At 39.7% G+C, this 25,986-nt stretch overlaps 1 protein-coding gene across 1 annotated transcript in view; it reads left to right on the top strand.

Annotated features, from left to right (window-relative positions):
• Positions 1-25,986, top strand: part of SRFBP1 (serum response factor binding protein 1) — a 77,804-nt gene that overhangs the window by 14,377 nt on the left and 37,441 nt on the right. The window contains exons 2-3 of the mRNA XM_059833985.1: positions 11,207-11,295; positions 12,261-12,333. Coding sequence (XP_059689968.1) covers positions 11,207-11,295; positions 12,261-12,333 — 162 coding nt within the window. The remainder of the gene's footprint in view (positions 1-11,206; positions 11,296-12,260; positions 12,334-25,986) is intronic.

The following is a 25,986-nucleotide window of genomic DNA, read 5'->3' as shown; positions in this document are numbered from 1 at the left end:
GTGTTCTGTGGCTGGTTCAGAGCCAGACGTGCTGGTGAATGAGTATGCATGTACTAATTGGCAGCCAAAATGGAAAAGATTTGAATTCTGCTTGTGTATTTCTTCAATGCTAGGCATGCTAATTTTAGTCCTTATCTCCTACTTGGCTACTAGTTTTCACAAAATGTATAGGAGCTTTGGCCTGTGCTGATTTGTCAAACTTGGTTTCTCTTTAGTAAGCCTGAAAGTTACTGGGGAGGGATACTGACAGGCAAACACTGTGCTGACAAACTTAATTTCCTCAGAAACCAGGTTAACAAATTTAATTCCAGAATACACACAGTTTTAATGTTCCACTCTTTCAGGATAGCTGAGAAAAGTTGTAATGTATTGGCTCTCAGGACCCTTGAGGTTTTTTCTCTGGTGACTTAGGAGGCCAATACCACCATCTCTTTGCAAAAATGATCATTAATTAAACTCAATTGGAAATGCTGAGCATCAAACACATTTTGAAAATCTAAATTTTGAAACAAAGTTGAGAAAGCGGGGCTTCTAAGATGGCATGGACACAATATGTTTTAAATGTAGTATAGGATATGTTTTCCTTTGTTTTTTGAGTATGTAAATAAAGTAGTTTGTCGTAACGTCAGTGTTACATAAAGGTAGTTACACAAATTGATGTAATGTTTAAAGAACTTCAAGTCTAAATAAACTATTAAAAAGGAGAATTATACATAGAAGAATCAGCTTGGCTGGCAGTCTTCAGAATTTCTGTCTTAAGCTTTGAGTCAGCTCAGGTGCTGGTTCTCTACTTGCTTTTAAAGCCCATCATAAGCTGTGCCACCTTTCTAGATGCAAATAACTGCTTTCACTGGGTGTTTTCCAGAGCACTTTCAAAACGAATGCATGAATAATATGAGATCAGTTCTACCAGTGCAAAAAGAAGGGGCAGCGTGCATTCTTGAGGGCTAATTGGCATACAACTGCCACTGTGCCATTCCCATCCCACCCCGAATTAGTACCCTAGTGCTGCAGACTGATCTTCTTACAGCTGGAGCTGAGCAGCTTTGTTGTGGTTCAAAAATGAATCTGGATGTTTTACTTAATGACAAAACATACTTGCCTGCTAATCTAAGTGAGACAGTCCTCAGCACAGGGAAGACATGGACCTGTTGGAGCGGGTCCACAAGGAGGGCCCCAAAATGATCAGAGGGATGGAACACCTCTCCTCTGAAGAAAGGCTGAGAGAGTTGTGGTTTTTCAGCCTGGAGAAGAGAAGGCTCTGGGGACATCTTATTGCGGCCTTTCAATACTTAAAGAGGGTTTATAAGAAAGAGATGGGGACACACTTTTTAGTAGGGCCTGTGGCAATAGGACAAGGGGTACTAGTTTTAAACTGAAAGAGGGTAGATTTAAATTGGATATAAGGAATAAATTTTTTACCATGAGGGTGGTGAAACATTGGAACAGGTTGCCCAGAGAGGTGGTAGATGCCCCATCCCTGGAGACATTCAAGGTCAGGTTGGACAGGGCTCTGAGCAACCTGATGTAGTTGAAGATGTTTCTGCTCATTGCAGGCGGGGTTGGACTAGACAACCTTTAAAGGTCCCTTCCAACCCAAACTATTCTATGATTCAATGAATATTCAACAGTCAAGTGCTATGTGGAAGTAAATGTAAATGAGGGAAGGTAGAGAAGAATATAAGGGGAACAGCACTGTGTTTACAGTTTGTCAAAGTTTATTCACTCTCTTACCATTCCCATCTTGTAAACATTTCTACAGTGTACTTTTTCAAGTGACTGATACCCCATGACTGAGACATTCAAACTGAGGTAGAATAAGGGTAAGTTATCTGATACACTGGTTTGTCCTTTCAGCTGAGCTGCCAGCTGGTTGTTCTGCTGATGCTTTTCTTGCAAGATGGAGTGATATCTATTCAAGTGCTTTAGTTTTACATTCTGCTGCAAAGGAGTTAGTAGTTAATAGACCTCTTGCTGGCCTACGTAGCAAGGAGTCTTGCATCTCTCTTAGTTCTGTCAGACAAACCCATCCCTTGATGTTTTGGGGCTTTGACAGATGGACTTAATTTAACTTGCATTTAAAGCACTTGCTGACCTGGTACGAGGCAGTCAGAAGAGAGAGTTCTAGCTACTCACTGGTGGTTAGGCTAATACTGTGGTTCATGAATTGTGGTAAGTGAAAGTGTGGTGAGCGCTCAACAGCGTTACTTAGGCTCATTTTTAGATAAAAGTACGTTAATGTTTAAAAACTATACATTAACCTGAGTCTTATTTTTAAAATATCCTCAGAACAGGCATGTAAGTTTGTAAACCTCTTTTGACTGTCTCTTTTTTTAACAACTGTGCAATTCTTACAGAAAGGTGCCTATCTTACTTGAAGTGGAAGAAGATGAAGTAGTAACATGATGGTGCATCTTTAAAGGAAAAAAAGAAGAATAATAACAATCCCAAGCCAAACTTGGGACTTAATACTGGAAACAGTGTTGTTGCATTTTTGACTTTGTTATGTGAAAGGTGTCATACCCAGTTTTGCCAGAATTTTCTTTTCATAATAGCGATTCAACTCTACAGGTTTGGACAATGTTTGTGATTTGTATAATTAATTCAAAAAGTTACAAAATTGTTTGTGAGTCAGTAGAGTCAAGCCATGGTGTTATGCTTCAGATTATGCAAGTAATATAGAGATTCATAATGTTGCCATGGGAGCAATGCTCTCTTTTTCATCTGCTTTTTAAAAGTTTATCATTTGAAGAGAAAAAGGGGGGAAAAAACCCTCACCACTCTCATTATTTATTCACGTGTGTTTATCCTGATAATTCTTAGTCACTTCTGTAGCTTCTGCTGTTACTGTCTTCCTGTGAAATCAAAGCATAAGGGGATGTGAAATTCACATGTGGCTTCTAGCTAGAGCTCTGGTCTAATTAAGAAATCCTAGATATAGAAATGCATTGATTTGAGCTTGGCTGTGTTGACTGCCTTGATCACATCCCCCTGTAACATTCCATGGAAATATTTTTAGCAGAGTGCTAGCTGGGGGTTTTCAAACTCATTTCCAGCTGATCAGTTAAATACAGGGTTAGAAATTGCCTTCAGGTAGTCCTCCGTTTTGGAAGACTTGTGTAATTTTTATTTCCATGTGGTGACCTATGCACTGATTTATTTAATATAGCATCTTTGGGCTAGTTTATCACAGTTATTTCTTATCTGTAAGTTTACAACTACTGGTGTTTTTTTAGGGTTTAGAAATGTGTCTAGCCAGCTCATGATCCTGGTTTGGACTTGAGAGCTCAAATGCTTTCTGAAGTACTACACAGAGCCTGACTCTGTACAGTGAGACACCGACTTTGAAGCAGTAAATCCATTAAAGTTTGGTCTTTGGCAACGAGCAAGTAATTCTAGACTAACCTTACTCCTTCCCAACTATCTGAGATATTTGGAGTTGCTTTTCAAAACCTTTAGATGAAAATGATCTTTGCTAGCAGTCCGAGTACTCATTGTGGTTTCCAGTTGGAGAAATTATGCTAGAAACAACAACTGTTCTCCATGGAGGGGGAAATAGGGTGCTATATTGAAAAAAGAAACTCATATTTCAGTGCTTCAGTTGAGAAAGTACAAAGAAAGCAGCATGGACAGACCATGGAGGAAGGATTTGACAGTAACTCACAAGGAGTGTGTGCATTACTTTTCCCAGGAGAAAGGTGGAAATAAGCCCAAGTGGGCAGTGTGCTTTTTCCCATTCATCTTCACCAATGCCCTTCGGGAACCTGACAGGGTGAGTGCCCAGAGGCCTGAGAGTCTACGGGTGTTTCACTTTGCGGCTGCCTCCAGCTAGTGGTGGTGCTTCTGCCTGCTTTGGGCAGCAGGGTGCTATATTTTCATCCGGAAAAATTTGCCTTGTATTTCATGAACTTGTCTGACATTTTGTTAGGTGTGTTGTGATATAATTCAGTGCACTTGGTTCAAACCTGTTTGCATGTAGCTGAAGATGGCAAAGGCAAGATTAATTCTGTATTGATACAGCACAGACGCTAGCTGAAGACACTCTGTTCCTTAGCACTCTGTGCTGGGATTTAATCCTTATATTAAATACAGGGATAGCTCATTGGTTTGTTGGAGACCATCTCTCTGTTTGCGTCTGTACGTTCTCACTTTGCTCTTTTGCCCTGAAACTAGCTAGTATTCATGTGACCATAAGGGGAAACAGTTCAGGAAACTGATCTGGCTGAAAATTCACTTTGTTTTTTCTAAGGTTGGGATTTGTGGGGGTTTTTTTTCTTTTTTTTTTGTGGATAAATATTTGTGTAAAACAGTCTTGGAACTGAACAGCTGAACCATGATACTCCATAAAGGTGATTTTATGTTTTTCTTGCTGCCTTTACCTCCCTCCTTACATATGTTTTTATAATGCAAATATATGAAGCTGTAATAAGTCCAATGCTGGCTGTTTCCAGATATTTTGACATGTATAAAATACATACTGTAATATAGTGATTCTTTTTCTAAAAAAGAAAAAAACGTAAACTTGGCAATTCCTAACTTTTGCTAAGAATCTAAAAATCGTTACATCTTGCAAGCTGACATTCCGGATAATGGAGACAAATATTTGTAATGAAGTTCCAGAAACATTTTTTCACTTAGATTATTCACTCAAAAGATTATGTACTATTGTTAGTTCTGGCTAATATGTGATCCAGCTGCAGGTGTTTTGAATTTTAAAACTCTCTCTTGCCAACTAGCACCAAAAATTAACGTTTAGAATATTCTGTTTCCATGGTAATTTCTTGGTTAGAAGACTGCCAAATAACTATAAAATGAAACCAGTGCTTTTGGTGTGCCCTAAAACAAGGAAAGAAGATCAGTGAGAACTGAAACATTACTTAGTTCCATGTTTTTCTTGTAGGTATTGGAGAGACCTTGAATACTCAACTTAAATACATTTTGCTTTTTATATTTTTTTAAGCTGGATTTCTTTCTTTGACATTTGTTGATGCATAATTTAAGCAACATACACGACTGTTTTTAGTGTGTTTTTAATGACTTTTTCCCTTCCTACTTCAGCAGTGCTACTTAAACTTGAGGGGGTTCAGAAGCAAATTTCTTAATATGGTAAAATCAAAAGCTATTATATACCTTTGGGCACACGTAAATACTTTTCTCCTTTTGCTTTGAGCCATTTTGATCTTAATGGGTCAGACTCTCCTTTCAGCCTGTCTAGGGTTCTCTTGACATGAAAGGGCTCCACTAGGACTGAGGTATAATTTGTACCTACGATTTAATTTATTGCTATCGTTCATTCACTAGACCCAGTTTGTGCAGGTGTGTGGTAATTTGTTGATAGTGATATGATTAGATGTATTTAAAATAGATTCCTTCCTGACACAGCATTTATAAGGTAGATTCTTGGTGTTTTCTCATTGTCATCCCACTCTCAGGTGTGACCTTCATGTCAGATATAGCATGTTAGCCTTGAGAGCACAGGGAAAAAATGAAGCAGAAAAGCAAACTCAGAACTACCATCTCTTTTTTTCAGGTATGAAGTGGTAGAAAAGACATAAGAGACCTTATATTGCAAAGTGGATTTGAACGTGTCTATGTAAAATTGCAGAACATTGCTTAGGAATCATATCTTCAAACTGTAAATGAAATTTTTTTGCAATTGTGTCTGGACCTTGAAGACAGTCTTCATATTGGAGAGACTTTACCATGCTGGGGGAGAGGATGGAGGCCTCTGTTTAATGGGTGTGTGTTTGTATAACATTATGGATATTTCAGAACACTGTAAACTCTTACAATGAGTTTTTTCACTGGATGAGCTTGGGTGCAGTGTCATTCCTTGAGAAGAGCAGAATGATTTGTCTTTTCTGGTTACTTGTACAAGAACTAGGACTACACTGTGTGCTGGCATAAAGCAGAAGTAGATGAAGAAACTCCAGTCTGTCTAGTGCTGATTGTTTAAGTGCATTATTGGGTCAGGACCAAAATGTTCAGCACCTCATGGGCTGAAGCCCAAGTAGAACAGTTGTATGTGCTTCAGGCTGCTCAGAGGAAAAAGGCATGGCCATCAGCTTATTGGTTTTCATGCATTTTGGATAGCTGGGGCCAACTGCATAAGTAAACTTTTATTAACTTTGAGTTAAGAAAAATTTAAGACATTTTGGGTCTTTCAGTTATTTTCAGGTACAGTACTAGCTTTTGTACATGGTGACATGAAAAACACACTTTTCATATTGTAAACCTACACAGTTCTTCTAGTATTTCAGTGGTTTTGAATAGAATATATTAAAGTCATGGGCGGAAACATGTTATTGCTTATTCTTTCTTTTAATCCATTGGATTAATATCTTTCGAAGTTTGGGGGTTTTTTGGTCAAGTATAGCTGATGCTGTAGTTCAGAGTAGACACGTACCTTTCTTGATACATCTACAAATCTTTAGTCACACTTTCCTTTATTTTTTCTAACTGGCTGAACACTAGCTTAGTTTGGAGGCATGTTGCCTGTACAGACCTCAAAACAAGTTTCAGAAGTGGCCAAGTATAACATTTTATTCTAATGTACTGTTCCTTTGAGAACTTTGCTGCTGTTGTCCTAAAAATGTGAAGGCAAATACCTTTCACTAGTCATGCGAATTTGAATGTCGTATTGCACCTATACTGTCGTTTCATCCACATGGCTTGGTGTGTTTTTTGTTGCCATCACCAATAGGTTTTTGGAACCTAAACCAGGTATTTTTTTCGTTCTTTCATCTAAAAATACCGTAGGTTTCTCTTCAAGAAAATTGAAAATTTCCATAAAAGGTTTTTGCAACAGCTTAATTGTGTAGGAGGCTCTTAAAATTACTTTCTGTTCTATTACACATGTGTTTTTGTCTTGTATTACAAATAATAACCATGTCCCATTAATTTAAAAGAGATAATGTATGTGATCAGAAGCCCTTCCCAGTAAGTCCAAAATTGATTCAGGCACTGATTCAGCCCTTCCAAGATTTTTGTTAGTTGAAATTAAGTAATTAAGTTAGTTTGAAATTAAGTAATTTGTGACTATGACTGAATTACCAGTATTCAAACCAAACTATTTTCTTGCAAAAAAAACCCTAGAAGGAAACATAGAGATCAAAGGTACGATTAAACAATCCTGTGTCAGTTTCTCTCCCCTTATTCCCCTGCTTGGGCATGAGAAGAGCTTGGACATGTTGCGGATTGGAGAAGGCTTTTGGACCTCCACACAAGAGGACAAATCTCTGGGAATGGTTATTCACCCTTCAGAGGCAGAAGCACGCTGGAATAAGAAGGCAAAGTGGCTGAAGCTGTTGGTTTCTCTCTTCCTCAGCTGTAATTTCTTGGTTAGATGTAGTTCTTGTGATGCCTTTAAACACACATTGATTATATGCATTGTTTGCTGGAAATCATCCTCTTGGTTTGACATATACCCTCTTGTTCTTTTGTACCATGCCAAGTGTACCCATCTGTCCAAATCAGGGCTCTTTTTATTGCCAGATACTGCTGCTACTAGCAGTGGGTACCAGGAGCTATGTGTCAAGTATTACTTTAGCATAGGTTGTGCTGAAGTCAGCAATTCCTGTTATAATCCCCCTCAGTAATGTACAGTCCTTGGGCAAAGGTAAATTGAAGGAGAGGGTTTCTAGTTCTTGTCTGGCTAGTAATCTGCTGCTCCCGTGCTGTGCTCTTTGCCCTTTCTTGAAACAGCAGCAGCTACTGCCTGCTTATGGCTTGTGCGCAGTTGGCTGGTACATGTCATGTTTTGTGGCAATGCTTATTGTAGGTTGCAAGCTGTTGAGGTGATGGAAGCCTCTCTTTGTGGAGTACCTGCAGCCATAGAATTTTTTTGTATTTCATCTTTGTTTAGGATCTGTAGTAATATAAATACTTATAGTGTGGAAGGCACAATGCAGAATGGATGTGATTTTTAATCCTAACCATAGCTTTTGAAACATGCTCATGTACTCTCAGGCTAGTGTGTATTAATATCTAGGCTTGTTTTTAAAAGTGAGTTCATTTCCCCTATGATTTCGTTTAGATTTAAGAATTTATATATTATCTATAACTATTATTCCTTTTATCTATTCTTGCTACTTAAGAATTGTAATTAATAAATATGCATTAATCGTTAATAAACACAGATATTTGTTAGTATTAATAAATAGTAATGGCTTAATTGCCTTGTAGGTAAAGTTTTACTACAGAATAAAGAAATGTCTTCAACAAAGGAAAATAGCTCTTATTCTTTGTTGCAAGGAATCATTGAAGTGGTTATTTCCACTTACAATTCCAGGCTTCCTTAATTTCCAGGAATCCTAGAATGTGTTCCTGTTGATAAAAGAAATTACTCGCTTTGAGATTTGCTTGTGTTTATAATTATTCTTTTGCGTTTACTGTGACCTCTAAGTAGATTAAAAATCCTTATTGCTTGGTCTTAAAGCATTGGTAAGTCTGACCCTGACTTAATCTTCAGCCTTTCAGAGTTTCAGTGAAAATTTCAGACTTCTCCTTTTCTTGTTGTCTTTTCTTAACCTATTTATAAAAAATATCTTATGATGAGTAAATATTTGTTATTATTTTTCAAAATCTAGTACTGTTTGTGGTGGGGGTCTTTTTGGTATTTCTTTTTACTCAAGAGGAAGTTGCCTATCTCACTTTGTAACACAAGAGGCGGATAGTTCAGTGAGTCCTAGGAGCCACCCTGGTGGTCTAAGCCCCATTGTTTCAGGCACACTGTAAATCTAAAGCAAAACTTTTTTGATTTCTGTCCCAAAAAGCTGATTGCTTTCTTGAGAACTTTATGAGTACTTCCAAGAACACATTTGATGCATACTGTCCCGTGTGAAAGAAGTGACTGTGGGTTACATAAATTGATATTCCTAGTCTGCCAAAGAGCGAATACCTTCCCTCAATCCTTTTGTTGTATATCTATATAGCCCTCATTGGCTGGCAGTGGGGGAGGGTGAGTTTTGGCTCTTGTAGGCCGTGGAAGCATGCTGTGTCTGCATTAATATTTCTATTTAAAAATACATTACAAAATAATTTTTGAGAGAAAGTTAAATATACTTCATGTTTGGATACACAGTAACTAATATGTAAAGTATGAGTTATTTAAATCCAAATGTGTTTGTAGCTTGTGGATGTTTTTATTGGTTATTTAAAAAAAAAAAAAAAACACAACAAAAATGAAACAAGCAACCCTCCCCCAGACTTTCTAAGAAGGTATACCCAGTTTGCATCTGAAGCGCCAGACTCTTTGAACATACGTTAATATTCAACCAGAAGATGCTTTATTTTCTTTCTTCCATTTAGAAGAAAATGTAATATAGGGAGCTGTGATAATTCCATTCATACCTTATAAAAAGAAATGTTTACATGCTCAGATGGCAAATGGTAATGTAAAGGGTTTCTTCCTTAGTGCATGGAGACTTGAGCAGTGCTGCTGTCTAGCAGAGACTTAGCACAGGTGTTTTTTGGCATGTGGTTTTTGCTGTTAAGTAGAAGTGTTTGTAGGTGGACTTGTGTGCACAGTTATTTTCACTAGGGTAACCAAGGTAAGTACTGACCTTTGCTGTACGAATTTTAGAACAGGAGTCCAATTTTGAGTCAGTCATTCTTGTCCCAAAAGCCTTCTTTGCCTTTCCCTTCTCTCTGTGCAAGTGCCAGTAACGCTGCACCACTACAATTCCCTTCCCCTACTTTTTGGGGGAGCTCTGTGCCACATGCTCTTCCGCTGCCCTGGCAAAAGTGGGGCTGGCAATCAGCATGCACCCCTCTCTAGAAATTGTTTTGCTCTGACTGATCCAGCCTTCAGTAGAACCGCTGCTAAGTACAGTTCAGGGTTTAACCTCTTGCTTGTGTCGGTAACCTAACTACAGGTATAATTAGGTGTGCAAAATACATGGGGTTTTGCTTTTTTTTTTAAATAAATTACATAGTCTTACCTTTATGGTCTCTGCACAGGGGATATAAACTAGCCAGGCTTCCTATCACAGGTATGAAATGTTCCTCTGTGAGCTTTGAAGATTTATTTTTTCTCTTTCATGGTCAAGCTTGATGCAGGTTTATAATACTAATATTCCTGGTGGAACTGATTTGATGGTGCAGTCACCATCAAGCAATCATTTTGATGTTATGTCTGAGAAATTAGAAGATAAAACAAATCTGAGGTAAAGAACTTCCTTGAAAAAGAGGTGCCAACTTATTTTGAAACTTACTGTACTGGATAAGAGAAATTGGCTTTTTGTCAGGAAGACTGATTTTTTTTGTTTGTTTGTTTTAATAGTTCATATTGTCTAAGTTTAACTGTTAAATACAAAATCTCATTAGTGATAGTAAGATATATCTGAATAAATAAAGGGATTTTTTAAGTTGTAAAAAAGCAAGGTTTTAAGTCACTGTTAACTGTATCTCTAAAATGTGCACAGACAAGACAATGCCTAGGCCTAAGGTTTCCAATGATGGAATTTAATAGCAAAAGATTCCAAAGATTTGTCCATTTGTACCATATGTCTAATAATAATTAAAGTTCTTTTATTTTGGGACGAGAAATATGACCAAAACATCATTGTCAAGTTTTCTTTAATACTGTCTACTTTGAAATACATTTAGGGAACAGAGTACTGGATAGGATAGGAAGTTGAAAGACACTGTAGTGAGTTGGAAATCACTTTGATTTTATTTTCAACAAAAATTAATTCAAATACGTAAAAAGATGTTCATATCTCAAATTTTTTTCTGTAATAAATAATGTTTCGTTTGGGAGTCTTTCCTTAATCTTTCAAAATGTTTCATAGCGAAAATGCTTTTACATATTATGTACTAATGGAACAGTACTGGTGCTGTTTCACCGGGACAAAAATAAAGTGAAGGCGAAAGGTGAGTCTTTTCAAATCTCTAGCTCAGTCTAGCTCTAAGAATAATATTAAAGTATGGCTAGTTAGGAATGTCTGTCTTCTATTTAGACCTCAGACACATTTTTAGACTGCTGGTTGTTCTTCCTCTGATGTTTATGGAAGCAGTTTTATTTTAAATAAAATCTGAATTCATTTGAACTGGTCTTTGGTTAGCAGGGGAATGCATTCTGTTTTCAAAAATAGTTCTTTTTGTAGAACTAATTTCTAAAATTTAAGTCAATGTAATGAATGTATTGTATATGGGAACAAATCAAGGAAGACAAGCTTTATAATGTCTTCCATCTTTTTGACAGGTTGTGAAGATGAGAAAAGATGTGAAGAAGGCCAGAGTCCTGACTATTCGCAGACTAACCAGACACATTGGGAAATTAAAGTTGAAAAAGTCAGTTTTAAATATCAGTGTTCTTTTTTGTGTTTTTATAAATGAGACAGTTCCTTAATTGTTTTCCCAAAACCAGGAAGTGAGAGAAACATGTATTACATTTAAAACTTCAGGCACTATGATGCATACATTCTATTTGTCTTATTTTTACGTCACTTTAGATAGACTAAAAATACTAACTAAAAAGCAGTTTCATAAGGCAAAATTGGAATAACGTTTATTTTAAGGGGTTAAGTGATTGGAATTAGCTTCCAATACACTAACAGAACCTTTTACAGCACTCTTATGTGTCAGACTTGATCTTTTAGGTTATTCTGCTGCTGAATGTAAGTTGTGCAACATTTTCTTACTGCAGTTGTCTTCAAGGTTCTATAGCAAAAAAATACTGTTCAGTTTGCATAGATATACAGGTCACACTTGGTTTTTAAGAATTAGTATTAATATTTAAGTAAATAGTTAAACCAACATTTTGTAGATTAAGGTTTTAAAGATAACTGGCCTGAAGTAACTTATGACATGTCTTACTGGAGACGGTATAAGATACATATGTTACTGGGTTCAAAATGTAAGTTGAGTGTACTCTTCTCCCACAGTTTTAGCTAATTCTGCAAAATAAGAACTAAGCCAAATGATAATTTGTATTTAAATATTACATATCTTAATGTAATTATATTTGAGATATCAGTGCCTCTTATATATTGTTGATAGGAATTGTAGTTACTATTTTCTACTAAATTAACATTTGTCTTACTATTCCCATAAATCCTCAGTGTTTCTTCCTTTGTTCATAACAGCAGAAGCATTAGGTTATGTTCAACTCTTTGCTAAAATATTCATTTAACCACAAGGGAATGTGTTTATGCTCACACTTATGATATTCTTATTTTGCTACTTAATATTCGCCCACGGGGAAATAAAGTGAACAAAACCCAGATTTTTTTAATAAAGACAGACTTCATTTGCAGGGGTTCAGAAGACTTGAAATTAAAGAACCAAAAACGAGTTGAGAGATTAATAGAAGAAATCCATGCCATGAAGGTAATACCGTGTTTTGATATTTCAATATTAGAGGCAATTAATTTTAGTAACAAAAAGCTTTTGTCTGTTTTCTGGGACTGCATTACAGAAACCTAACTGAAATATTTCCGGAGTCAGCTTGATCATTACTGTAACACAGCTGCAAAATTACAAGTATTTGCATATTTCCATGTTTGTTTGCTGCATTCATCAAGGTGTTAGGCAATTAAGCTTTCCAGGCTAAGAAATACATGGTGCTTGAAGTTTTTACTGTAGTGGTTAAAGCGCAGAAATTGAAGTTGTCATGCCACTCAGGAGTGTGGAAGGCATTTTGTGTGCCTGACAATATAGTATCCTCGTTGTCAGTTCTCTTAGCTTTAAGTATGATGCTACCTGTATTTTACTTTCAACTTCAAAGTTCTGTAGTAGTTTGAAATTTTAGCTGCAAGGGACTAGTAATGCTTGGGTCAGACCTTTTTTTATCTTCAGCCTTGCTGTCAGTTGATACAGTTTTTGTATCTTATGCATTATGACGTATCAGCAAATGCTTCAGCAATTTTACAACTTCATAATGTTTTATACTAATCATATCTCAATTTTAACTTATACTGCTTAAAATTGTGTGTGTTGAAATGACGTACAAATTCCACTCATAAGGCTTGAGCACAAGAGTCTTGTATAGGCCAAGAAAACTGTTTTCACATAAAATGGCTGTTTTGTTTGTTTTTCCTTGATGACCGTAGTGATTAAATCACCCTTTCCCTTGTGTGGTTTTTTTTGTAACCTGTCTTTTTTTTTTTCTTTCCTGATCCTTGTCTTAAGGATCTTTCCTAAGGTCTTAATCTTCAAAAAGGTTGGTAACTGGAAAGGTTTCATCGACCCGTTCAGATATGCATTGTGCTAGAGTCATCAGGTGGAATCATAGGGGTTTTTAGCACAGTACTTACAAAACAAGAGTCCTCACACATCGGTAAAGGGGAAAAGAAAATGAGGAGCACTGTATTAAAGGGTGAAGCACTGGTCAAGCAAGATGACAGTCATATTGAAGCATTCTGCTTTTTTGGCTTGCCATCGGTCTTAAACTTGGTATTGTGATTGCTTTTTTTTTTTTTTTTTTTTGGATGACACATTTATGTGTCTACTGGAGCATGATGAGGATTCTGGAAACGTATCTCAGTTTGTGAGAATATGTATCAAGTGACCAGGTGTGGTGCAGCACTGAACTCGCAAGCTCATGTTTTACGGGGCTTCTGTGTCCACTTCTGAGGGGGTTTCACTGCAAGATCCATTCTGCACAAATCTCCCAGAAATGTTCACTTTGTTCACATTGTGCTTTTCCATCCAGGACTGGCTCATGCAGACATCTTAAAGGCTGTCGGGACTGTATTGGCCAAGTACATTCAAGCTGTTTCTTCAGTTGGTGTTAATGAGTGTAGGAGTTGTAAGCGTCAACTTTAAGAGCGATTGTCAAGGGAAGATAGATTTGTAATCTGGAGAGCTGAAGGCAAACAAATTTTGATTTGAAAAAGTTTATAGAAAGGGAGGAGTCTTCAAAGTGAGCAGCTGAGAAAGAGGAAAAGCTCTCCCACTTCTCAGGCAAATAGCACTTGGTTATCTGAAATTGTGCTGTAAGTGGTCTTTATTGCTAAAAAAATGCACCCTTAATAATATTTTAATAGCAAAAAGGTTCTTTTTCTTTGGGTTTTTTAGTCTTTGAAAATTAACAAATAGACACTTACTAACTCTACAGTGTATTTTTTTCTTAGACAAAATAAAAATTCCTGTTTCTTATGAATCACAGCCTAAAAGACACTAGTTGTTTACGTATTTTTTTCACCATTGTTGATTTCTAGACTAAGAGCTTTTTAGAGTTGGTGTAGAAATATTCCTCATTCAGCATGGAAGAGTAACAAGACAGCTTTAACAGAAATCGTTGATATTATTTGAGATAGTGGAAGATTTTGTGTTGGGATAATGACACTCCCAGCAACCTTTTGGATGAAGTTATTGATCACAGGATTCATGAAGAACTCTTCGCATAATGTGAATGGATATTTTAGAATTTTTAGGGAAGAATGGACAGAATAGAACTGGCTAATAAGGTAAATTGGTAAGTGGTCTACGAAGTTGCAACTTAGAGCAGGCTTGTATTATCCAGACTATTCTAGCAGTTTCAGTGTGTGGATCCCGAACACTTGCCAGAGAAGATGCAATTCCTTTGAAAACTGACTGACTGTGTGCAGAATATACGAATTGGTCATTTTCTATGTAACATGCAGAAATAGTCCATAAACTTCTACTTACATGTTTTTTGTAAGAAAAAATGTCTGCCTTCTCTCATACTAAATGTTTAGTCTTGAGGGGTATAGCAAGCTGTAGAGAGAAGTTCTGTTGAAAAGACAAAAACCAGCAAATATAATTACACCAGCCAAAGTGGTTTGGAGCCCGAAAGTGGATGTTACACCAGAGTCTGACAGCATGTGTATTTTCAGATGAAAAGTTTTCTTGAGATGGCTACTTGCAACTTCTAGAACTTCTTTATTGGTTGGCCAAAGACATGAAGGGTTGCTGTAGATCGAAGAAAACCCATCTTTGAAAGAAAAGGAAAATAGTAAAATTTTTTTCTGAGTGTGTCCCTATTGCCAAAGACAGCACACCTCTTCCTAAATATGCATTTTTCTTCCATCAGTCAAGACAGACCCAGACCACCTTTCTGCTACCACATATCCAGAAAAAAAAAGCCTTCTGGGGACTGTGGGCATGAAAAGGGTCTTCTGTGAAGGACTTCATGTATCCTGATAACCTCAGAAGGCACGAGAGGAAGATTCTGTTTCACAGGGAATTTGTTTCAAACTCAGGGAAGAGAGACTGAAATTCTAGGACCTCGATGAACTTACTGACGTTTCTAATGCAATGGCTTAGGTTTCTGTTACTCAGGAAAAAAAATGTGAGGGATTGAAATCCCAATAGGAGTGAATTCCTTGCTGCCTTAAGAATTACGTTTCTGCGTTCAGCTGCCTGTAAACCCACAAGCCTTTTATGCTAGTTTATTTACTTGGGGAATCTGTTTCTTGGTCAGCACAGTGTTTTAATATGCCTGCTGCCACTTTGTGGAACAACTGTTATCTTTCATCAAGACTGTATAAAAAAAAAAATGAAAAATCATTTGCCTGATGGTGCATCTGTTGTTAGAGGCTGGCTGCCTGCAGCTCGGCAGGACTTGTAAGAGCTGCTGTCCTCCTGAATGAGACAAATGTGAACTTTCAGTTACAAGATCTTAACTTCTCTTTCCAGTGTGGATCTTCACTAATTACAATCTGATATTATAGGAAGGAGAAGATGCTTGCGATTATTTGGTAACTCTTGTCTTATCACTAGTACTTGGGGTTGCTTTTTTCCTGTCTTCAAGTAGACTCTAATTAGACACTGCTGACATCATTTCCCTGTAAATATAGTGTTGCCTAGGAGTGGGCCATAGTTAGATGCTCACTTTCCCAGTTAAATACCATGTCTGTGTCTACTTTTTTTTTATATTCTATACATACTCACACATGCATAGTTCTGCGTATATTGAAAACCTAGGAATTGTTGGTCCTGGGCTGTATTAAGAAACTTTGTTATTTGAATTTGCAAATAGCATATATTGTTGTATTATTGTTGGAATGACATTTAATTTTTGATTCTGTATGTTTTCATTGTTAGAACTGGAGATTAAAAGTAACTTAATTGGCAAATACAATTAATAATGTCTCAAGCACAGCAATCAGAAGTAAACATTGTGGGAACTGACAGCAGTTAAAAATACCAGCTACGTGGATGCAGGAACTGGGTTAATTGTTTGCAGGAGTTCTCAAAGCTATTGGAATAGTACACTGTTTTTTGAGTTCTTCAGATTTTGTTTTGCCAAAACCATTTAAAATATTTATTTAACGAATCATGAAAGATGGGGTAAAAGAACAGTATGATCCTTTCTAGTCCTTCTACTATGGTACTACTTTTTTAAAATATAAAATTGTTTATCCTTACAGGAATTTTTTTATTTCTTTGTCAGGCTTGATGATACTGTCAAAATGGATTAATTATCCATTGTAGAGTACTTCTTACCATATTTAGGAAGCTATGATTTTTAAAAAGTTTCTTTACATAAAAATAACTGATTGTCTAGAGATTTCTTAGCAACATATAGCTTATCTTGAATTGTTTAAATTTCTTGGCTGAAATTAGGTCTTAATACAACTTTTTGTCATTGCTTTACTGTATATGTAATAGTAGTTTTTGCCTTTATCTTACAACGAAAACCTTGGTATTACAGCAGGTGTTGCTATAGCAATATCGTGTTTGGAGGATGCCCATTAATGAGATATGGAAGAAAGGCTATTTGCAGTGCTTGAAGGGAAAATGTCTTTCAGTTGTTGGGAATGAGCAGCAGTTGATTACAACCATTGTTAAAGGGCTGGAAAGATAGATTCTGTATCCTGAGGATTGTCACTGGAGAAACAGATAAACCAATACAATGTTTTTGGTTTAATACACTTAAAACACAATATTTATTAGAGAATAATGACTTTAGTACAAGACATAAAGGAAAAAATAATGCTTTACTCTATTTTCTTTCAACTTAATATTTTAGCAAGGTATGAACAGGGGTAGAGTTAAGCATGAACTCCAGTATTTCTGTCAAGCTTTTGAAAGCCAAATTGTTTCGTAAAGGTAGAGCTTCACTCTGAAGGGTGTTTTCACAATCTTTGGCCTTGGAACAGAAATCATCTGATTTCACGGAATTAACAGTGGTATGGGCGAGAAAGGGCTTTTGCTCAGGACTGGGTAACTGATGATTTTAGAGTAGGTCAGCCTAAGGAGCCTGATAGAGCTTTCTTTTAGCATGGTCTTTTTGCATAGAATTTTTGTACCCTGAAATACCAGGCTTTTTCAAAAAGCTTTATCGTTTTCTTCTAACAGTAGTGGTTTCTTTTTTGATTAATGCTTTCATCTTCTGTAGCCTTGGTTTCAATTAACATCTTGCTGTAGAAGGGTCTTAAGTAAGAGTGAGGACTAATGCACCTTTTTACAGTTTTGCTTTTTCTTTCTCCTAGCATGTGTTTCCAACAACAGTCTTGCATATTTTCTTTCATAATAGATAGCAGACTTTTATGTTGCTGTTATAGAGTCTTTAACCTTTAAAGGTTTTTGAAAGAGTAATGTCAAGCTCTAAAACTCTAGTGTAATCAGCTTAGGAAGGGTCCTTGATGCTTCGCAACAAAAGACAGAGGCAGGGGCGGTCCAACTTTCACAATGGTATGGGCCAGACACCACTTAGAGACCATTTCAGGGAAGGAAGGGGTAGAACTTGAAGTCATTCAGCCCTCCTTCAGTGGAACGATGCAGATCCTTGCTTTGGCAAGTGTGTGACTTATCCATGCATGACTTATTTCTCTGGAGTAATGCAGGAAATCTGGAGTAATGCAGGAAACCTGGTGCTTTGAGTGGTGGATAGATCCATGTGTGCATTACTCAGGCATACATGTGCAAGAAGTCAGTCGCTTATAGGAAACACTGAATTTTACTGCTTGTGTTCCCAACAGCACGTTCTACTTTGTCAGTGGCATTATGTGGCTCTTCCACATAATGTATGCCCTAGTAAGGCAGATTATTTTTGTTATACAAACTCTGAGAAATCATTTAACAGATATGTCAAATTCTGTCAGGGCTGAAGTAGAAAGCTCTTTCAAGTATGAAACACAATGTAAAGAGCACCTAATGTAATGCAGGAAAAGGCAGCATGGATAAATAGTATGTTCCTGAGCCCAAACACAAAAAGGAAGTCCACCAAAGGTGGAAGCAAGAACAGACTACCTGGGAGGAACGTAGAGACACTGCCTGAATGTACATGGTTACTGTTAGAAAATACAAAACTCAGATGGATTTCCAACTAGCGAGGAATGTGAAGATCTTCAGGAATGGCTTCTGTAAGCACACTAGGAGCAAACATAAAGCTAAAAGAAAATAAGGGTCCACAGCTCAGTGAGTGGATATGGAAAAAGGTGAGGTATTAAGTGCATTTTTTTCCCTCTTGATTTTTACTGGTTAGTTCTGCCCTTTGGCTTCTCAGTTTCCAGAGCCTACAAGCAGAGTCTATGGGAGTGAAGTGTTACCCACAGCTGAAAGTGATACTGTTAATGAATGCATGTGTCCAATTGACTTATACAAGTCCATGGGACCAGATACCTTTCACTTGTGGTGCGGAAGGAGCTGACTGATGTCATGATGAGGCTGCTTTCATCGTTTTTGAAAGGTCACAATAATTGAAAAAGGTTTGGAAAAAGGCAAACATCACACTTAACTTCAAGAAATAGGATCTGGGCACATACAGGTTGGTCAGTCTCAACTTAATCTCTGAGTAGGTTATGGAGCAGGTCTTTCTGGAAGCTAATTCCAGGAGCAGGAATGACAGGAAGATGGCTGGGAATAGCCAGAATGGATTTACCAAAGGTGGATTGTGCCTGACTGACCTGATTACCTTCTCTGATAAGATGACTGTCTGTATGGACAAGAAGGAAGCAGCAGATGTTGTATACAGTGACTTTAGAAAAGCCTCTCATGCAATCTCCCATAATCTCCTTATAGCCAAACTAGGGCCAGGAACACAAGGAAGAGAAAATAGCTCTCCATGTGAGAGACCAGCAGGAATTCATGGAACTCTGCCTTGGGATGGATAGTGAGCCGGTTAAGAGCATAAGGATCACCATTACCAGACAGACCAACATGGGCAATATTATTGAGTATCTGCTACACAATGCATGATCAGAAACAGATAATAGAATCGTAGAATCATTTAGGTTGGAAAAGACCCTTAAGATCATCAAGTTCAACTATAGACCTAACACTGCCACGTCCACCACTAAACCATGTCCATAAACAACAAATCGACATGTCTTTTAAATAGCTCCAGGGATGGTGACTCAACCACCTCCCTGGGCAGCCCGTTCCAGTGCTTGATAACCCTTTTCGTGAAGAAATTTTTCCTAATATCCAATCTAAACCTGCCCTGGCACAACTGGAGGCCATTTGCTTTTGACCTATCATTTCTTACTTAGGAGAAGAGACCGACACACACACACACCCCCCCCTGCCCCCTGCAACCACACTACAACCTCCTTTCAGGTAGTTGCAGAGAGCGATGACATCTCCCCTGAGCCTTCTCTTCTCCAGACTAAACAACCCCGGTTTCCTCAGCCGCTCCTCCTAGGACTTGTTCTCTAGGCCCCTCACCAGCTTCGTCGCCCTTCTCTGGACACGCTCCAGCACCTCAATGTCCTTCTTGGAGTGAGGGGCCCAAAACTGAACACAGGATTCGAGGTGCGGCCTCACCGGTGCAAAGTACAAAGGGACAATCACTTCCCTACTCCTGCTGGCCACACCATTTCTGACACAAAGGCGAAGACCCCCTTCCACATGACTTCACCCACTCCATCCCCTCCGCACAGCACAACTTCCCCACGTTACGCAGCTCCTGCCACGCAAAGGCTGCCCACGGTGGTGCGCGCATGCCCTGCGCTGCAGGCCAAAGCACCGTAGCAGCCTGCCCACTCAGGGTGCCGTGAACCAGCAAGGCCCAGCCTTGGTTAGTGTCCGACTTCCGCCGTGCTCCCCACCAGCACCCACAGGACATCGGTGCCCTGCCTGCCTCCTGCTGCCTTTGCCTCCCACCGCCTCCCAGGACACCACACGCTCCCTCCGGCCCAGGTCTGGGGACTTGGCCCAGCGCCTCAGAGGGGACAAAGGAAGCGTGCCCCCGCCCCGCCACCTTGGCTGGGCAGAAAGACCTCCTGACACCTTCACCCAGCCCACCCCAGGGAGGTGGAGGACGCGTCTCCCAGTCTAGAGGCCAGCACGAGAGGTGCTGACACTGCAGACCGCGACGCTGTCGGGACAAACGGGAGGTGGGAGGGTGGCCCTAGACCCGTTAGCACCCATCCGGCTGATTTTCACATTGTGTTGAGGAGGCTTTAGAGGGAGGACAACGAAATCCGGGGCAAGAGGGGAAGGGGGAGAACCCAAAGTGGAAAGAGGCAGAGGTCTCTTAGGCGCTGACCTAAGCCTCCCCAGCCCACCCGGCCCCGCTTTCCCCACCACCAGCTTTCCCGTGTGGCTGCGCACACCCTCCCTGGGGCATAGGTGAGGCCTCTTCGGACAACTAAAAGAAGCCTCACGTCCACAGGCCTGAATCGCCTCACTGTCCACTGGAGTGATGCAAAGCACAGCTGTCAAGCAATCCAGGAGATTTTTGGAGAGTGCTGATGATAACTCTCTAACACAGGTGATTGAGGAGCCAGTGATGGACCCGGAGATAGTGGAGTTCAGGATCCTGAGAGAAGGGAATAAAAAAAATAAGCAGCATCACAAGCCTGGACTTGAGGAGAGCAGAATTTGGCCGCGTTAGGCAGCTGCTTGGAAGAATCAATCCCGTGGGCATCATGGGATCATGATGAAGAGATCACGACCAACTCAACTGTAAAAGGGGAGCGTACAAGGTGGAAACAGAGGCAGATGGCCTGGGAGGAATTGAGAGACACTGTCCAGGTGTGCACCTGTAGTTGAATATGGCGAGGGACATGAAGGGCATCATGAAGGGCTCCTGCAGGAGTATCGGCAGCCAAAGGAAGACTAGGGAAAATACAGGCCCACTGATGAGTGGAAAGGAGGTTTCTGATAAATGACATTAAAAAGGCTGAGGTAAGCAATCATTCTTCCTTGCAGTCTTTACTGGTAAGAGCAGCCTTGAGGCATCGTGGGTCCCTGAAACCAGTGGGAAAGTCCAGACGAAGGAAGACTTACCCTTGGTGGAGGAGGATCAGGTTAGGGAACGTTTACACAAAGTGGACATACACAAGTCCGTGGGACCTATTGGAATGCACCCATCGTTGATGAGGAAGCTGGCCGTTGTCACCAGTCTCAGTCATTTTTGAAAGGTCCTGGTGGGACGAACCTGGGGTGGGGCAGACAGGGGGAAGATTGCCGACAGCTGGGAAGAGGCAAATGTCACTTCTGTCTTCAGGAAAGGCGAGATGGAAAATCATGGGTACTGCAGGCCGGGCAGCCTCTCCTGAATTGCTGACGTGATGCATGGAGCAAATAATACTGAAGACCGTTTACAGAAATATAAAGGACAAGCAGCTGACTGGGCGCAGTCAGCATAGATTTACAATGGGGAAATCACGTTTGACTAACCCCATAGCCTTCGACGGTGAGGTGACTAGCTTGGTGGACAAGATGAGAAGTGGTTGTTTATCTCTACTTCAGTAATGCTTTTGACATCGTATCCCGTAACGTGCTAACAGATAAACTGAAGTAGCAGGGACTAGGTAAAGGGACAGTGAAGTGGGTCAAAAACTGGCTAGACTGCAGAGTTTAATAGTGGGGTCAATAGCATGTAACTTCTTCACTACGGATATAGGACAGAGCCTGTGCAGAAGATAAAAAACTGGGAAGAGTCCAGCAGATGGTTGTGCTGCCATTCAGAGGGGCGTGGACAGGCTGGAGAGAGGGACAGAGAGGAAATCTCATCAAGTTTAGCAAAGGGAAATGTCAAGTCCTGCCCCTGGGTAGCAGTAAACGCTTGCACCCGTCTATGCTGGGGGCTGCCAGGCTGGGAAGTAACTTTGCAGGAAAGGACCTTGGTGTCCTGGTGGACACTAGCTGACCATGAGCAAGCAATGCACCCTCATGGCAAAGAAGGCCAGCAGTCTCCTGGGTTACCTCAGGAAAGGCGTTGCCAGTAGGTTGAGGGTGGTGATCCTTCCCCTCTACTCAGACCCGGTGAGAGACCTCTGAAGTGCTCGGTCCAGTTCTGGGCTCCCCAGTGCAAGAAAGATACGGACATCCTGGATCAAGGCAAGTGAAGGGTCATGAGGATGACTACGGACTAGAGCATCAAGGAGCAGGTGAGAAAGCTGGGCCTGTTCAGGCTTGAGAAAGCTCTCAGGGATCTTAGCAATGTGTATAAATGCCTGATGGAAGTAGTGGTGCCCACTGATAGGGCAAGAGGCAGTCAGAATAAACTGAAATACAAGAAACTCCATTTAAACTTAAGAGGAAACTTTTTCACTGTAAGAGTGATTAATCACTAGAACAGGTTGCCCAGAGAGTTTGTGAAGTCTACATCCTTGGAAAACCTGTCTGGACATAGCCCCAAGGAGTGTTTTCTAGTTGACTTGCTAGAGCAGGGGGGTTGGACTAGAGATCCAACCTCTAGCTTGTGTAGTACTCCAGAGATCCAACCTCTAGCTTGTGTAGTACTCCAGATGTTCCTTTCCAAACTCTTTGATTCTGTGGAGTGAGGTGAAGTGAACAACTGGGCTGTAAGAGTGGGTAAAGAACTGTCAAGCCTGTCAGGTTCAAAGTTTTACAGTCAGTGGTAGAACATCCAACCGGTTACTGTTTACCCATGGTGTCCCTTAGAGGTGTGTACTCGTACCAGTACTGTTTAGCATGTTAGTAATGCCATAAATGATGATATGAGGTGCATTCTCTGCAGGTTTATGGTTTGTACCAAATTGGGGGACATGGATTATATGCTTGAGGGCAGGGCTGCTGTTCAGAGGGATTTGTACAGGGCAGAAAAATAAGCTGAGAGATACCACATGTAGTTCAAGAAAAGGAAATGCATAGTCTTGTATCTGGGGTGGCATACTTCCATGCAAGTGGCATACTTCCAGGCTGGGGACCAATTGGCTAAAAAGCAGCTTTGTAGAAAAGGGCCTGGGTGTCTTGGTGGACAAGAAGTTGAACGTAAGGCAAAAAAGTGCCCCTGTAGAAAGGAGCACCAACTGCATTGTGAGCTTCATTAGTGTAGCTGACAGGTCCGAGGCAGGGGTCCTTCCCCCCTATTTGGTTGTGGTGGGACTGCAGCTGGTGTGCTGTGTCCAGTTCTGGGCTTCCTGGTACAGGAAAGAGATGGACGTACTGGAGCCAAGTCCAGCAGAGGGCCACCAAGCTCGTTAGGGGCCGGAGCATATGATGTACAAGGTAAGAGAACTGTGTTTGTTCACCCTTAATGAAAAAAGGCTAAGGGCAAACCTTATTACTGTCTCTAGCTACCTAGGATGGCCTAGGAAGATGGAGCCGTTCTTTCTTCAAAGGTGTCCAGTGGCAGGATGCTGGGCATAAGTTGCATCCCGGAGAATTCCAACTTGCTGTGTGGGGAAGAGGAGGGGAATTCACCAGTGGGGTGATAAAACGCTGAAACAGGCAGCAAAGAGAGGGTGTGGGATCTCAGTCCTTGGAGATGTTCGAAACTCAAGGGCCCTGAACAGCCTTCTCTGTCTAGAGCTGATTTGGGCAGAACTTTGCATTAGATCTGGAGGTCTCTCCCAGCCTCCGTAAGTCTATGTTTACACAATCATAAGTAGGGATTTTAAAGTTAGGAACAGTAAAACTGTAGATGTACAACAAAATATTTTAACTTTAGTTAGGAGTGAAAACCATCTCATTTGGTCAGTTGTTATTTTTCCTCTTTAAGAAGTAACTTTGGGAATAAGTCATTAGAGAGTTGCATGCCTAGGTTTTGATATAGATGAGTAACTGTGCTATACTGTAGATTTACCTTCCAAAGAGTGTGTGGAAGAGCTTCATAAACAGTATTGAATATAGACAGCTAGATCAAGTACTTGAGCACGTACTGTGTGGAGCAGTACCATACTTCTGCTAGTCTGGACAGTGGAATTTAATACTGCTTTAATTGATAAACTTATGGATATTCTGTTCTGTGCTAGTTTGTATTATTGAACTGATACTACCAGTAAATAGACCTGTTTCAGAGAAGATGTTTAAGTGGCCCTTAGTACATTTTCCATGCAAAAAATGGCAAAGATATTTGTATGACAGTCAATGTCTCATGACTGGAGGTGGGGAAGAAAGCATCATGTATTTCTGTATTTAATTGGTTGCAGCATAGTGTTTTACCATCCTTTCCATATGAATATTAAAGCATCTTGGGCATTGGATTAGAAGGGAAAAAGGGTTGGTTGCTGTAACTTCAAGGTCAGGGTTTTGTCTCTTTCACTTTTACAATATGCTCTCTCTCCAGTTCATCTGTCAAGATTATCATGATGGGTTGGTTGTGCACACTGATAACCTTTGACATTTTTCTAATCATGAGGTTCCATGCAATTCCTTTTCTGTGATATCCTTGTAGGAGATAATTCCTCAGTAATTCATGAGCATTTTGTTTCAGATGGAGCCTTGCTTTCCTGGAGATGGCTGAACACCTGCCTGCCAGTGGGAAGTAGTGAATGAATTCCTTGATTTGCTTTGCTTGTGTGCACAGCTTTTGCTTTACCTTTTAAACTGTCTTTATCCCAACCCACGAGTTTTCTCACTTTTACCTTTCTGATTCCCTCCCCCATTCCACTGTGGGGGAGTGAGCAAGCGGCTGTCTGGTGCTTAGCTGCTGGCTGGGGTTAAACCATGACACAAATACAAATTATTCCTGGAGTAAATGCTGGTGTATGTAATTGCACTCCAGTCGAGACAGTAAGGATGTTGCTTCCGAATGGGATTTACTTCATGGAAATTTCACTTGCCAATAGGTACCTGCACTTATCCTCAGAAGTGAATGATGACAACTTTTTTTATCAAAGCACAAATATTTTGGTCTTCATAGCTGAGGTGGAGTAAAAGTGTACAGAAGTAGTGATGAGCTGAACGACTGACTGTTGGGATGCTTTTCTCAGTGTTTATGAGGTTTGAGGCTTGGCTCTTCATATTGTTGATTAATAAGAATGAGGGAGGAATGCCTTGCCAAGAGGCTACATAACCATGTCTCCTCAAGTTATTCCTTGAATATTCCTACGTACTACCTTTTTCTGACATGATTCTTAAAATAATGAGAAGACAGGTTGGTATACTTACTGACTGAGTTCTGTTCTGTTCTTAATCTTCATAGCATTTCATATTATTTTCACTGATACATTGCTTCCATTCATTTTTATGCTAATACAAGAAACCCCATATTTAATATAACTGTTTTCCCAAGTCAGTCTCCTGTTTGTTCCTCTTTTGGCATCAAAATATCTTAACTGAGCAAGCTTGACAATCTCAGCATGAGAAAGCCGTAGAATATGATACTTTTTTCCTAGGTAGCTGAGAGAAGAATGTGGGGGGGGAAATATTGTACTGTACAATTTTAATTTGGAATGAGAAAACAAATGACAGGCGTTCCTACTGTTTTATTTCATTATGATAACAGAAGTAATGATTTTTTTTACACCAAATACTGCTTTGGATTGTATAAAAAAAGATGGGCTGCATTTCTTAAATATAAAAGTCAGTAAAAACATGACCAGCTTCATTTTCAAGACTTCATCGTTGACAAGATACTTAAATGGAAGCAGTTGTCATGTGCTTTTTTTCTTATGCACTAGATTCTTAGTTACAAAGTGAAAACAGATCACAAAGGCAGCTTTTTGTTGGATTTGAGACAACTTAAGGAAAATATTAGAGTAGGTTCTAAGTAAAGGTTGTCAACTATCTTAAAAATATGGCTTGCAGATGAAGCTTTTTCCTCTTCAATCTTGCATAAGAATTTTACTATCTTATTTTTTTGTAAGGATGCAAAATAAGCTATTTTCACTTTTTAAAAAATATGGCTTGCAGATGAGACTCCGTCTCCTTTCT

The sequence above is a fragment of the Gavia stellata genome, chromosome Z, assembly GCF_030936135.1.
Source record: "Gavia stellata isolate bGavSte3 chromosome Z, bGavSte3.hap2, whole genome shotgun sequence".
Lineage (NCBI taxonomy): Eukaryota > Metazoa > Chordata > Aves > Gaviiformes > Gaviidae > Gavia > Gavia stellata.
The sequence above is the reverse complement of the archived record's forward strand: the minus strand, read 5'-3'. Positions and strand labels throughout refer to the sequence as shown.